Source organism: Diabrotica undecimpunctata, chromosome 1 (assembly GCF_040954645.1).
Source record: "Diabrotica undecimpunctata isolate CICGRU chromosome 1, icDiaUnde3, whole genome shotgun sequence".
NCBI lineage: Eukaryota > Metazoa > Arthropoda > Insecta > Coleoptera > Chrysomelidae > Diabrotica > Diabrotica undecimpunctata.
The window spans coordinates 178761428-178776698 of NC_092803.1; the positions used below are offsets into that span (position 1 = coordinate 178761428).

The 15271-nt window shown below is 35.9% G+C and overlaps 1 protein-coding gene across 1 annotated transcript in view; it reads right to left on the reverse strand.

Moving 5' to 3' along the window:
• The window catches only part of Not1 (CCR4-NOT transcription complex subunit 1), a 73769-nt gene that overhangs the window by 40538 nt on the left and 17960 nt on the right, over positions 1-15271 (reverse strand). The window contains exons 5-7 of the mRNA XM_072520651.1: positions 4208-5793; positions 1825-2205; positions 1334-1745 (exon numbers count right to left, since the gene is read on the reverse strand). Coding sequence (XP_072376752.1) covers positions 1334-1745; positions 1825-2205; positions 4208-5793 — 2379 coding nt within the window. The remainder of the gene's footprint in view (positions 1-1333; positions 1746-1824; positions 2206-4207; positions 5794-15271) is intronic.

The window sequence follows — 15271 nt, forward strand, 5'->3', positions numbered from 1 at the left end:
GAATAACAACCCATTTTATGACTAGAATCGAGGAATAACTAGCTAGACCAACACATCTGCAAGACATACAAAAAAAAATAAGCTGCTTCTCGCCATCTGAACTCTCGAAAGGAACTTCCTTATGGTAGTTATCTTCCTTAAATCTGCAATGAGAACTCTTGCCTTCAAACACCGGTTAACCTGTGTGAATCTGGGGTGATACAAGATTCATTACACTTTCTTAGTTGACTTTGCCATTCCAATCGCTCTTTTCTGAAGGGACAAGGTTTATTTATTTGAACTAAACATGTAAAGTACAGTCAGTAAGCTATTACTTATATTGATCATTGCAAATTTGACACTAACTACACTTATATTGACTACATATTACCCCTAAATAGGAGATAAAACATTCAGTATGTAATATGGGTGTAAGTATGTAATATGGGTGAAGTGGTATAATTGTTGTTAGATAAATTAAGCATTCTTCTTTTTTTTGTGCACTACTATCTGTACTACACAGATAAAACAAGAAATAAAATAATAAAAAATCTGTATAAAAGATATCATAAAACAATGGATAAAATAAAAGAAGTTCTTATTATCGAATTCTTAAATAAAACGTATGAAGTCATACTCACGTTAACAAAATACATTAGGAAATTTCCGCATGTGAAAAAAATCCAATTTGGTAACAAAATCCTTTTGTATCTATAAAGCTATTTTTAGAAAAGCACGTACCTACCAAAAACAGGTAGTTAATAGTATTCATATCTGTTACACAATGTAATGCGTTTGAATGATAACAAAAATAAGGAGTCCATATAAACCGTTCAGACTATACGCGAGAAGTACAGCTTAATGGCAGAGTTGCCAAACTATCAGAGCTTACTTAAACCGATATACCTATGGTTCCAATATACAATGAAAAAGATCTGAACGACCCCTATAAGATATACACGTGAACTAAGCAATATACATTCATGATACAGGGGTACTTAAGGGCTCCACAAAATTTTTAAAAATTATGAAACTATACATGTTGACGAATCGACAGAGCCAATATTATGGAATGGTCAAGTGAGCTCCGTATATCGGTGTCGACTTGACCACGGAGCTCTCTTGAACCTGAATTTTAACATGGGCGGAGTCCACTTTATGCCGTAGATATATATATATATATATATATATATATATATATATATATATATATATCTATATATATATATCTATATATATATATCTATATATATATATCTATATATATATATCTATATATATATATCTATATATATATATATCTATATATATATTTCCGTAAATGTGGATGATTTAATTTAAAAAATATACATACCTTTTGTACAATAGCTTGGGGAGGAGTTGAATCCCTGTTCCTCGACATGTGCAATAGACAATCCCTAATAAGCACCATACTGCTACTCATCAGAGCCTGTGCTTGCCCTAAAAGTTGCACAAATTGTTCTACATCTATGGCCAACTTTTCGTATAATATAGCGATGTCGTCTGTGGGTAATATATTTTGTGGAATCGGAAATGGAGTCGAAGAGTGAGATTGGACCTCGATGGGTGTTTGTTTTTGGATTAGCATAGTAGCATCACGTTCGTTTGGTACAAACCCCGGGATGTTTTGTCCAAATTCTTCGTATACGCCCATTTGACTCGGTGAAATACCTCCCACTTTTAGTCGTATTGGCTCGGGCATCCTTTCTGCTTGATAAGTTAAAGCTATGGGATCACAGTAACGTCTAAAAGATAAAAAATATGTATTGACTAAACTGACTAAAATCAAAACAGCTTTTTTGAAGAGTCAAAACTTGAACTCACCTTCCTTCTTGCCGAGCCATTTTCCTGAGTTCATACTCGCTGACGAGTCTCTTATCGATTTCGGGTATAGCTTTTTCGACTGCAGTTTTCTGTATAAAAGCGCAACCCAGCTCCATGTTATCACTGGCGACAACACTACACGCCTGATCGATCATCTCTTTTTGTTGGACTGTAGGTGACACCATGTTGGTTAAAAGTGCTTGTTTCAAATGTGTGCTGATAGCCGTTATCAATTGTTCCCGGCATGTAATCATCGCCATTCCAGCTGTGAGGGTGCGTACCATATAATGGGCGGCTAGTCGCATTCGGTTTTCATCTGGATCAAGTGCAAAATCCTTCCTTATAAGTTGCTCACATGTTTGAAGGGCTATTTTAATGGACCTGTTTAGAATATCGGATATTAAATTTTTGGTTATTCAATAGTATTAAAATAAATTGAGCAAGGGTCAAGAACCCTACCAAAATGCAACAGGCTCTTCTATCACATGAGATAGTGTGTGTATAAAGAGTCTGTTTTACATATTTTTTTTTTAATATATTTGTTGTTTAAAGTGTATTTTTTATGCTTTGAAATCTTTTAGACATTTTGGACTTATCTTAAAATTAAAATTAACTAAATTACTAGAGAATAAAGAATCTAAGTACATGTTATTTTTAATATTCAAGTGCATAAAGAGTCTGTACACAATTTACATAAACCCTAAAAACTCTTTTAAATCAGTTTCAATAGTCCAGAAAAAATGCAAGAAAATATAAATCTACAAATATTATGTTCACACAGGATTGGGCCTAAATTGACTGTAATGAAAATTACATTTTATAATTGTTATTTGAAGTTTCGATTTCCACTCCGAAAATCATTAAAAAAAAAAACAATTTTAAAATAGTGACTTGTTATTATAACCAAGTTGTTTGGCGGTTGTTTCCAAATTGTCGGTTGACTTACTTGACCTCATCTTGTAGGCATATAACCATGCTTTTAGTTGAAAATTCTGAGTGTGGTTTTTTGTACCCTCAGGATGATATCAAATTCTGATTCTTTTGTGGGTTATATAATAATATGTACGTATACTACGACGAAGTCCATTCTAAACGACAGTCAGCCTGTTGAATTCTATGTGACTCCACAAGTGAAGAGATAAGACTCTCTGCCGTGGACAGCCTCTGGCTATTTGTGTTGACACTTTATCTCTCCAGTAAGGTTGCATACATCACACTATCCAGCTGCAGCTTGTTTCGTCTATTTCATTTAAATGCATCACTCTTGTGATTGCTTCATGGGAGGTGTTGTCAAATACTCTTCCTATATAGAGAAATGCTCAACTCTCTGTACGAGAAGGTTCAGTGTCGTTTCCGTAAAAAATCCTACTCTATATGCATACTGTTCCTGATGTATCAGGTATTCAACCAATACACCATCCCCAATATGCTTATTGAGCAGTTTTTCAAAGTGGTTACTACAAAAATGACATTAAACATATATTTCAAGGACTTAGCTTTTTTCCTTCCCGTTTTTCCAGATGTGGGTATAAAAGCTACCCTCGTGAGCCTCCATTCTTTTAGTACGTACCACAGTCCTAAGCTAGTCTGTAGATCATACATACATTTTGTACATTTTTTTTGTAACACAAAAAAATCTGAGGGTGGTGTTTTTACCCTAGGAATATCAAATCTCAACTGTTTTGTGTGTTACATGTTTGTGTAAACTGTATCGTAATTGTGTAACTTAAATTGTGCAACATAGATTTGGGTTTTGTGCATTGTGTGTTGCATATGTATTGTGTATAAGATTATGGTGATGTCTCATACACAATACATAAGCAACACAGAATACAAAAATCTATGTTGCATAATTTACGTTACACAATCACAATTACGATAAAGTTTACACAAACATATAACACAAAAAACACAAAACAGAATTATTTATTCCTAGGGTACAAACACCACCTTCAGATTTTTCAGCCATTTACATGCTGCTGCCTACAAGATGGAGACAAAGTATATACGTCAATTTTGAAATGACATAACCTAATAACAAATAACTTTCGTTATACATCTTCGCAGAATTTTTCATAATAATCTTTTTTGAGAATGATTTCCGGAGTGCAAGTTGATACGTCAAACACTATTTAGATTTTTATTACGACAAATAATTGTGGATTAATCCCGTAAAAACAAAATATTTAAATTAAAAATGCCACAAGAAAGTAGTTTCAGGACCTTGTTATCTTAAATAATTTTTTATCTACAATACATATATACAAAAATTGGATAATCGATAATAAATAATACATATAAAGATATAAAAACTGAATGAAAAACTCATAATTCACCATAAAATGTATAATTAGAAGACAAATATTAAAGATAATTTGATTACCTGTCTACTACTGGTCCTATCCACTCCTGAACAGCCCTTTCAATGGAAGTGCGTACAAGTGCTTTAAGTTGTGGCTGGGTTTGAAATAACAAAATTGAAGGAGAGATGACGGTGTGGGTTTGAAATGACTGCATTCCGGGTATTTGAATGTCTGAGTACGCAAAACGAGGCTCTGGTGGTGCCGACAAAGCCGATGTTGGAGTTGTACTATTATTCTGAATGACTGGAGAACTTGTTTGCTGACTCGGAATTATGTTTGCTAGTTCTTGGTCTGTTATATTACCTCCTTGGTTGACAACACTAGGTTGCATCAAAACTTCTTTCTTAAGTTGTTGTGATAATTGGTATTCGATTTTTCTGATACGTTCTGGATCTTTAAGGTATACAGAAGGCTTCAAATGGCTAACATCTATATCCAAATGCTTACATAAAACTTCTATTTCAAACTTTAAAGTCAGCTTAAGGTCTGCTTCTGAGTGTAATTCCGCTAAAACGTTCATCAAAGCTATTGTCCATGGATTGGGAGGTTTGAATACTTTACTTTTAGCACAGGACTCTAGCACTTTAGCTACAAATGGTACCACATATAAAAGTTCTTGCTGTCCTTTATGGTAAGCTTCTACTAGAAGTGACTTCAGGTCAAGGTCTATTTGTAAAATTGGCTTGTTTCTTGCTAGAGTTAAAAGACCAAGCCAATGGCCCAAGTTTTTCAAAAGGGATCTGTCAGAAAAATTAGCTACTGCCTTGTCAGACCTTAAGAGAACCCTAATATTTCTGAATGTTTCTCTTGTTACTAATTTTAGAATCTCATTTATTCCTAGTGTATCCAGGAAGTTGGAATACAATCCATGGAAATTAAATTCAATAGATGCCCTTTTCATTACAAGATATTGTGAAAGCCAAGGGTAATATTCATCAGATACTAATTCCTTAAGTTCATCGCATTTTTGTTTCAGATTCAATTGACTTAAATTATTAAAAATAAAGGCAGTTTTGTCTTGTAAAGGCTCAGGCGGAGCAGTAGCTTTTTCTTCCTTCTCGGTGGCTACCAAAAGTGTATCAATATTTGTAGCATTTGCTATGGAAGGTCTGCTACTCATTGTACCTGCTGGAGTAGTATTGACTTTGGTTTGAACAGTACTTGCCGTGGTAGTAGTCTTGTACACAGTGACAGCACTAGGAGGCGCTAACATGGCTGCTAGACTTGGTGGTAATATTGGTCCGTCTGGTTTATGAGGTGGTTCCAAACCTTGTAATCCGAATTCTACGTATTCTTGGAGATGTTGAGGAAAATCACTGAAGTGGGGAATTGCTCGAACGTGTTCACAATACTTATGATATTGCTTTAAACATGTTTTAAATTTATCTAGCGCTGCTATTCCAAAATAGTACATCTTAGAACCCTCTGGTTTTTTGAGAGCCTCTAGGACAAACCGTAAGGCCAGTCCCAGGGCGACATAGCTAGCTACTATACCTCTTTCGATTATGCCTCCAAACAGTTGTGCTGTTACATGTAATTCTTTATCAGGATATTGTGGAAAAAATTTATACTCTTCAAAAAGACTTTTCAACATGCAGTTAAACACCTAAAACAAAACATTTACCTAAATAACACTTCACACATGTAAACATTTAAATAGTTTTTGATTTTACTAGAAATAAATAAAATGCACATATCAATTAGTAGCTGATAAGTAAACGAGTTTTTATGATTTATTTTTGACACCAGTGGCGTAGCAATTTCGACTAAATAAATAATTTTCATTATATTACATTATATGGTTAGAAACGGGATAAAAGTTAATTGGATGATGTCGACATTGAAAAATGTTTTTAGTTATAATAATCTTTTGTGCATTAAAAAGCTGAAAAAATTATCCATCATTAATTAATACGCAATCACGGGACTTAATGATGACAAGGTAAAGCAAAAAATTTATGAAACTCTGGATGAATCCTAGAGAAGATATCAAAATAAGACATACTCGTTATATTTTAGGAGATTTTATTGGAAACAAATAACAATGGAGAAAGATTATGCAACTCATCAGCAGGCATAAACATGACCTTAGACAGGACACCTAAATTGCAAAGTTCTAATAAAAAGCAGCTATCAAATCTCTGAGAAACAACAAGTCACCGGGAATCGATAACATTGCTGCTGAAATGCTTAAAGCTGATCCGCATCTAACTGCTGAACTTTTGCTTCCCATAATCCGAGAGGTGTGGGAAACAAACCACATTCCAGCGGGCTGGAAAAAAGGTAACATTATCAAGCTTCCAAAAAAGGCAACCTCACACTGTGCAAAAATTGGAGAGGAATAACCTTGCTTACTGTCATAAATAAAATTTTTGCGACCATCATACTGAAAAGAATAATAAACAAGGTTGAGTTTCGAGCTAATCAAGCAGGCTTTGGGCCAGAATCCTCCTGCATAGACCACATTAATACTGTGAGGGTAATAATGGAACAATCGGTTGAATGGAACACACCCTTATACATGGTTTTTGTTGATTTTGAACGTGCCTTTGATAGCTTGTCTCACGTTGCTCTATGGAAAATTTTAGAGCTAAGAAACATCCCGCAAAAAATAATTTCTATTATAAAGTCACTATATACTGATGCGAAATGCAGCGTGACACACAATGGGATCAACAGTGACGAATTCAACGTACTTACTGGAGTTAGACAGGGATGCGTGCTTTCTCCGTTTCTTTTTAACATAGCTATAGACTATGTTCTCTCCAAACTAGACTCCGACACAAGAGGGATACAATGGACGTTAACCACACGCCTAAGCGATCTAGAATACGCGGACGATATCTGTCTATTAGGTCAAAGGTTCCAAGATCTGGCTTACCAATTGGAAACACTTTCCACTGAAGCCAATAAAATAGGTTTGAAAATCAATATTAGTAAAACCAAGTCCATGAGAATAAATGCAAGGAACAACACGCTATTTACTATCGACAATATGCAGATTGAAAATGTGGAAAACTTTACGTATCTTGGAAGTGTCATAACAGAAAACGGAGGTACAGAAAACGGAGGTACAGAAGACGATATTCGTATGAGGATACGAAAAGCTCAACAAGCTTTCAGCACGCTCAACCCTGTTTGGAGATCTGGTGAGTATACTACAAGGACAAAGATCCGAATATTCCGATCAAATGTCATGTCTGTTCTACTCTACGGATGTGAAACCTGGAAAGTGACAAACACCCTCACAGACAAACTGCAGGTCTTTGTTAACAAATGTCTACGAAGAATTGTTCGTATATTCTGGCCTAACACCATCAGAAACGACGATCTGCTACACCTGACCGAACAAAAGAGGGTACAAATTGAAATTAAGTCCAGAAAGTGGGGTTGGATCGGTCACACACTCCGAAAAAATAGTTGCAGTATCGCAAAGACTGCCCTAGAGTGGAATCCCCAAGGGAAAAGAAAAAGAGGTCGCCCAGTACAAACTTGAAGAAGATCCATCATGGACGAGATAAGAGGCCAAGGAAAGTCTTGGAATGAGGTGAAGGCCTTAGCGCAAAATAGAACCCGATGGCGCGTTTTCACTGAAGCTCTATGCTCCACTTAGGAGTTCAAGAACCTTATATATATATATATAATAAAAAGTCACAAAAGCACATGATCGACGATGTAAGATATAATCTTCTTTAAGTACCATCTCCCATCAGTAGAGGTTGCTACCAATTTCGGTGAACTGAGTGGTTTTGTGCCATTCTCAGGAGTGTATGTGAATGGAGTCCTATCCCAATGACATATTTTCTTTAGCCAGGAACAGTGGCTATTGCCACCTTGAACCACCAATCGCTCCATTTTGTGATCACTTCTATGGATATGACCAAAGAACTTTAAAATTCTAGAGTAGAGTACTAGACAGACGCTGACTAGGTTCATCTAGAACTGAACATACTCTAGTTTGAACATACTAAAATATCAAAAAGACCAGAGTTAAAACGAGTCTCTTCTTGTTTGACATAGTAATGTGACGATCACACCAGACCCCGTTTAGTTCAGTTATTGTATGAGTCTTCGAATTTCGGGTTCACAACTGCCTGTGTTGTTAACTAGAGCTCTAAGAAATCATAGAGGAGACTAGCTCGCATCCCGCAATAGTTTGGGTTTCACGAAACTGTTGTTGGCGATTAATAACCATGATTTTGGTTTTGTTGTAGATGACCATGAGTATACATTGAGCATAGCTTGGACAGCAAGAAAAACTAATGAGGAAGTACTAAGGAGGGTCAACAAAGATAGAGAATTGCTAAAGACTGTTAACCCATTGGATACTGTTGCCGTAAAAGTACGATTTTCATTTGCAGCTTTGATAAGCGAGCGCCGTACTATTACGCAAATTAATCTCCATCGTTCAGGTGCTGTTAGCATACATTTTTAAGTATTTACATCTGTGAAGAGCTATAATCGTAATAGTACGTTCTACATTATCCATCTTGCTTACTAGTATCGTTCATGTACGTTACGATCCACAAATACACCATACTGATGCCGTACATACACGGCAGCACATCACCCACCCTAGCGCCGTACTTTCTGAATACCGTTTTTTTGAAGTTTTACGAAAAAAAATTCCACTACTTCGATAAAACGAATTTAAACAAACTGCCGACAAACGAAAAACGATTCAACCACTTCAATATAAAGAATGTAAACTACTGAGTGGCCGTCCCGATCGCGAAGTGCAAAAGTTTCCCGGCGCCGTATATGAGCAACGCGCAACCCATACTTGGCCCGTAGCGAAAGGGTTAAACGCCGAAAAATGTCTTATCTGGAATATATAGTGAGGGGAAAACGATATAGAATATTACAATTGATCATCATCATCATTCTGGCTTTACAACCCTGCGTGAGTCCTAGCCTCCTCAAGAATTTCTCTCCAGTCGTCCCTATCCGTCTCCGCCAAGCACATATTCCCATATTTCTCATGTCTTCATCGATGTTATCAAGGAACCTTGTTCTGGGTCGTCCTCTTCTTCTCTGGCCAATGGGTCTATCAAGGAGCCTTTTTCTAGCTGGGTCATTTTGTTCCATCCGCATTACATGCCCTATCCACCTCAGACGTCCTATCTTAATATGTTTTACGATATCAGGTTCCTGGTATATTGTATAAAGTTCGACGTTGTATCGTCTTCTCCACACTCCATTGCCATTCACTGTTCCATAGATTCGCCTTAGTATTTTTCTTTCGAAACATCCTAACATGTTTTCATTATTTTTTGTTAGAGTCCAGGTCTCTGAACCATATGTTAGGACTGGGCGTATTATTGTTTTGTAGAGTTTTATTTTTGTATTTCTCGATATAATTGTGGATTTAAGGAGAATATTGAGCCCAAAATAGCATCTGTTGGCCGTGCAAGTTCTGCGGTTTATCTCTGCGGTAGTATTATTTTCAGTGTTAAGTAGCGCTCCCAGGTATACAAATTCGTTCACTGCTTCGATGACGTCATTTTCTATAACAAGTGGTCGTAGGATTAGTGGTTGCGTGTTTATTTTCATGTACTTCTTTTTGGTGGTGTTTATTATTAAACCCATTTTTGTCGCCTCTCGTACAGCGTTTTCCGTTCTCCCAACAATATTGATATTATTAGCATTGACCAGGATTTGCACTGATTTATTATATATTGAACCAGTGGTTGTGATTTGTGATATACGTATTACTTTTTCCAGAGCCAGATTGAACAGTATACAGGAGAGAGGGCCTTCCTGGCGCAGCCCGTTATTTGTTTTAAAAGATTCGGACAGTTCCCCCTGAATTCGCACTCTACGTTCAACTTTTTCAAGAGTTAGTTTTGTTAAATTTACGAACTGATTTGGTATTCCTAGCTCTTTCATTGCTTTGAACATTTCTCTTCTATTCACAGAGTCGTAGGCTGCTTTGTAGTCTATAAATATGTGACGAGTATCAATGCCATATTCCAGTGTTTTTTCCAAAATTTTTTTCAGGGTTGCAATCTGATTACAACTGATCCTTAAAGGCAAAATAGAAGGCAGTAGAGGTGTAGGAAGAAAACAGGTTTCTTTGATAAAAAAACATTATTTGTGAATAACCTCAGATATCAAATGCAAGACGATTATTCCATGTGGCAGAAGATCGAGAAGATGCAATATAACTGTTGTGCGTATGCTCAGGAAGGTTGATAAAATAGTAAAATCTGTGTTTTCTTTCTTCTTCTTGTATAGGCTTATGTCACGCAATATGTATGTCTTAACAAAATATTTTTCTCCAGGCATATTTGAATGTTGATAAAATTTAATTTAGTTGTGACAACGAAAAGTACTTACGCTTTATTTATTTATGTATGCTATATAAAAATTGTTATGATAAAAAAATAACAAAGTTCAGTAAAATATTTTTTATATCGATATCTCTTTGCTTAAACTAATGGAGAAACCATCTCATATTTAATTCGTTTCAGGTAAAACGTAACCTTCGTTTCTTACCTTAGGGTAAGAAAAGAAGAAATCCGTAGAAAAAGTGGTGTAGAAGACATTATAAAACACATAGCCAAAATTAAATGGAGGTGGGCAGGACACGTCGCTAGAATGAAGGATAATAGGTGGACCAAAAAAATCTTGGAGTGGAGACCGAGAGCGGATAGACGAAACCCGGGAAGACCACCCACAAGATAGACTGACGACATAAAGAGGATTTGTACCAACTGGATTGCAGCAGCGCAAGATAGATATGAATGGAGGTTTTTCGAGGAGGCCTATGTTCAGTAGTGGACGACTATGGGCTGATGATGATGAAAACGTAACCTCCTTGTAGTATACTCGTTTTCATCCTTCTTGGCGTGTGCCTGAAATAAGCTACTACGGAATTTTTAATATTCGTCTCTCTCTGATACACAGATGCGTAATTCAATTGTGCGAGTCACGTTCGTCATGGTAAAGTGCGATGAGAAGGGAATGAAGAGACCACTCACGTCTCCCAGTATTGTAGCAGTAACACCGATGCGTTTGGCCGATACGGTGTCGGTGATAAGTTCGGCCTCTTTACGAATACAGATAGCTGGCAGAGACGTGTTTTTTTTTATTATAACATGTTACCCTGATCTGTGCAGGTTTGAAGTAGCTGATGAAATAGTTTTTATAAGTAAACAGTTTTTAATTAATTAATAGTTTGAGCTCTTACTGTGTGGAATTCCATTACATAAAATAATACTCTCGACACCTTAAAAATTCCAGTTTATTATAAATTAACTCTCTCTTCCGATACCCATGCAATAATGACTTGTGGCATTGTTCTTGAATGAGCTGGCTAATAGGTTTATAATTGTAGCAATTACCATTGATATTTTATGTTGTTTTAGTCGATTTTAGTCAGTCATTGTTGGAATTTGTTCCGAACAGTTTTACTTATTATTTTTTGTTGTGAATAACTAATTGTTCTCTTTAATAAAAAAAATGCTGGGAAAAACGATAACAGGAGAAATGCATTCATTTATTGGAGTATTTTAAAAAAGAAAAAGAAAACAACGGACCTTTGCTTTCGTTATCATCGGTACATGAACGAGTAGCGGACACTTTGAAAATCAGTCTTCGCACAGTGACAAGAATAAAGAGTGAATACAAGACAGGGGCAGCTCTTACTGCACCAGGAGAGTCACGTAATGTACAAAAAAAAAGACTAATGATGTCAGCGATACTATAAAAGGAGAGATTAGAACTGTATGGCATGGAAGCAAAAGGAGAGCACGTTACAATTAAAGTTCTAAATACACAATTAAGAAACAAGCATCTCTATGACGGTTCTGATACAAGTTTGTGGCGTCTTATGAAAAATTCTGGGTTTTTATACAAACTAGAAAATAGTAGACGAGTGCTATGTGAGAAACCATGTATTGTCTCCAAACGACTATATTTTTTGAAGCATTATATGAGAAATTTTTTAAGTCCAAGCCCACTCCAGTTCGTTTTTTTTTTAGATGAAACATGGATATTCCTAAAAGGGGCATATAAACGTACTTGGCAAGATGACTGTGTGAAAAACATCAGAAAAGGACACGAAAATACAGGTAAACGCTTTGTTGTTTTACATGCCGGAAGTAGGCAAGATTTTTTAAAGATGCTAAATTACTGTTTTCTACGAAATCGAAGAGTGCAGACTATCATGATTCTATGGATAAACTTTTAAAAAGTGGGTCTCCGAAAAGCTGATACCAATGTTGGAGGAACCATCTCTAATTATTACGGATAATGCCTCATACCATAGCTCTTAAATAGAAAAGTTACCGAATGACAGTTGGAAAAAATCGGACTTACAAAATGGTTACGAGCGAAAAAATAATTTTTGACGACGATTCGGGCAAGACAGAGCTATTGAGTCTTTGTCGCCAGAATAAACCAAAAAATACCAGGTACGTTATAGACGAGCTACTCCAAGAACATGGGCATCAGGTTTTGAGATTGCCTCCATATCACTGTCAATATAATCCGATTGAGTTGGTCTGGGGCATTTCTAAATAATACTATGATCGTCATATTGGAGAACATGGACGTGGAGATGAAACAGTGAAAAAAGTTTGGGGCGATGTATTAGCTGTGGCAACACCTGCAGTGTGGGCGAGTTGTGTTAACCATACTGAAAAATTATTTCAGGACGACTGGGCAAATATGGTCACATATAATGAAAATGAAAGTAGGATTATCATCGATTTGGCAGAAGATTCCAATGATGAAGACAGTTCCAGTGAAGACGCTGACTGATTAGCTAATTAATCAAGGTCAGTACGTGGTAACAGTTTAGAATTCGCTACAGTGCTTAAAACTTAAAAAATCTGTATCATTTTTTAATTAAAGTGGGTTAAATAATTAACACTTTTTTGGGTATATTTCAAAATCCTTTTAAAATGTACTTTTCGTTATATCCTGTCCTATTGTACTGCAAGCTAGAAAAATACTTCTTCGCAATTTATACGTATATTCCGTCATTAGAAATTTAACGAAAAATAATTTATAATTTTCTTTTATAACTATTATTTCGTTTGACATGCTACATTTTGCTCCGCCACTGGAGGAGGTAAACGAATCGAGCTTAGACAAGGACAGACAGATGAAACAACTTATTGCACGTGTTTTTACACGCACATGCCAAGAAAGATGAAAACGATTATAGTGAAGCTAACTTTTCTGGAAATTCTGAAAAAGACCCAACATTTCGAGAGAAAGACTGCTCTGATATTAGTGATTTCTCAAATTATGAAATCCTAGAAAGACCACTTTGTACCGAAAGTACCGAAAATCAAATTGCTATGAGAAAAAACACATTGAACAATTTCCAGCAATGGAGCCACACTATGTTCATCAATTAACTAATAAACTCTACTTAGATAGCTTGTCAATCTATAAAATGTATATCCTTCTACAAGAATGATTTTTGTAAAAACAATAACTTGGATAATCCAGTCAATGAAAAGACTTATCGTTGAATATTTTGCAACAGTTATAATTACTCTTTCTTCCAATCAAAAAAGGATCTTTGTTCAACTTGCTTCAAATATAAACAAGCTTTTGCTACTGAAAAACGTGAACTGAAAGCTCATAGATATCTGAGAATAGATATAAGTAGTTACGGAGATGTTGAAGAATAAGTACGACAACAAAGCTTAAACGCAAGTAAAGCGGCGGGATCCCTTAATGACACAATCTGGAGGAACAAACACCTAAGACAAGACACAAAAACAAGAATCTATAAAGCAGAAATTAGACCTATATTAACATACACGGAAGAGACAAGACCTGACACATCTAAAACGAGACGACTACTAGAAACAACAGAGATGAAAATACTCCGACGAATTACAGGGAAAAGTCTGTTGGATAGGGAGAGAACCGAAAATATAAGAAGAGCATGCAAAATAGAAGACATAAATGGATGGGTGACAAAACGGAAACAGGAGTGGAACGAACACATTAGTAGAATGGCGGAGGATAGGATAGTACGAATAGCACGAGATAAGTCACCAAATGGACGAAAAAGTATTGGCAGACCAAGAAAAAGATGGTGCGATAATTTAAACAATTTAGGAGGCTAATATTGAAGAAGAAACAGGCTTTAAAGCCTACATACAAGAAGGAAGAAGAAGAAGAAAGAAGCTCAATACACTTCTCAGTACAATACCATACTCATTTAATGGGAAAGAATCAGTATAACGAAGCAAAAGACAATGATAAGATGAACGCTGTAAAAACAACCCTACATTTATTATGTGTTCCTTCGACCTGCAATTACAATTCTCTGGTGTTTCTTTGTTCTATTATTCCAGAAAAATGTGTGTATACAAGCTCACTATTTATGTTGGTTATGGGGAGAAAGCACATTATTGCTTCACCTGGAATGAGCTAAATGGGAAAAATACAGAAAACAGTTTGAAGCTTCGCGCTAGTCTACAACACCGCCTACTGTACCACCTTTTTTTTATCAAAATCGTGAGAGAGGAATACAGTTAGATAAGGAAGGCATAGATTTTATTGGTTATTTTACATTGTGTTAGGTGGCGCTACGTGGATGATTACTGATGATAAAATGTAGTTAAAATTTTGTCGACAGAACTGTTTTTGATTTTGACTAAATAATTTTAATTAGACAATATGACGTAAACCTTATTTTACCTAAAATTTGTACTGTTATTTAAACAGTCTAATTTCAACAGTTTTCGAGAATATTGCAAATTAACAGTTCAAAGTACTATACGGGCATTACCAATAACAAACAATAAACAAACTTGTAACGTAAAGTTGGTGATTGACGGAAGAATCTACGCCATGGTTTTAAAGAACGTGGGTTTTACTCGCGGCTCGTTGGTGCTGATAGACTAGAGAGCAAAACAGTTGTATTTGAATGAAAAGTGAACATGTCTTGCTCAGAGTATGAAGTTTTGTGTTATCTTGCCATAGCACACCACGAAAGAATGAAAAATAAGCGAAAACACCCTAAGTATTGTTGCCCAAAATCGGTCTTGGTCTTGTTCTTGCGTTTTTGCAAGACCAAGACCAAGACCGCCTAATTTTAGCAAGACCAAGAC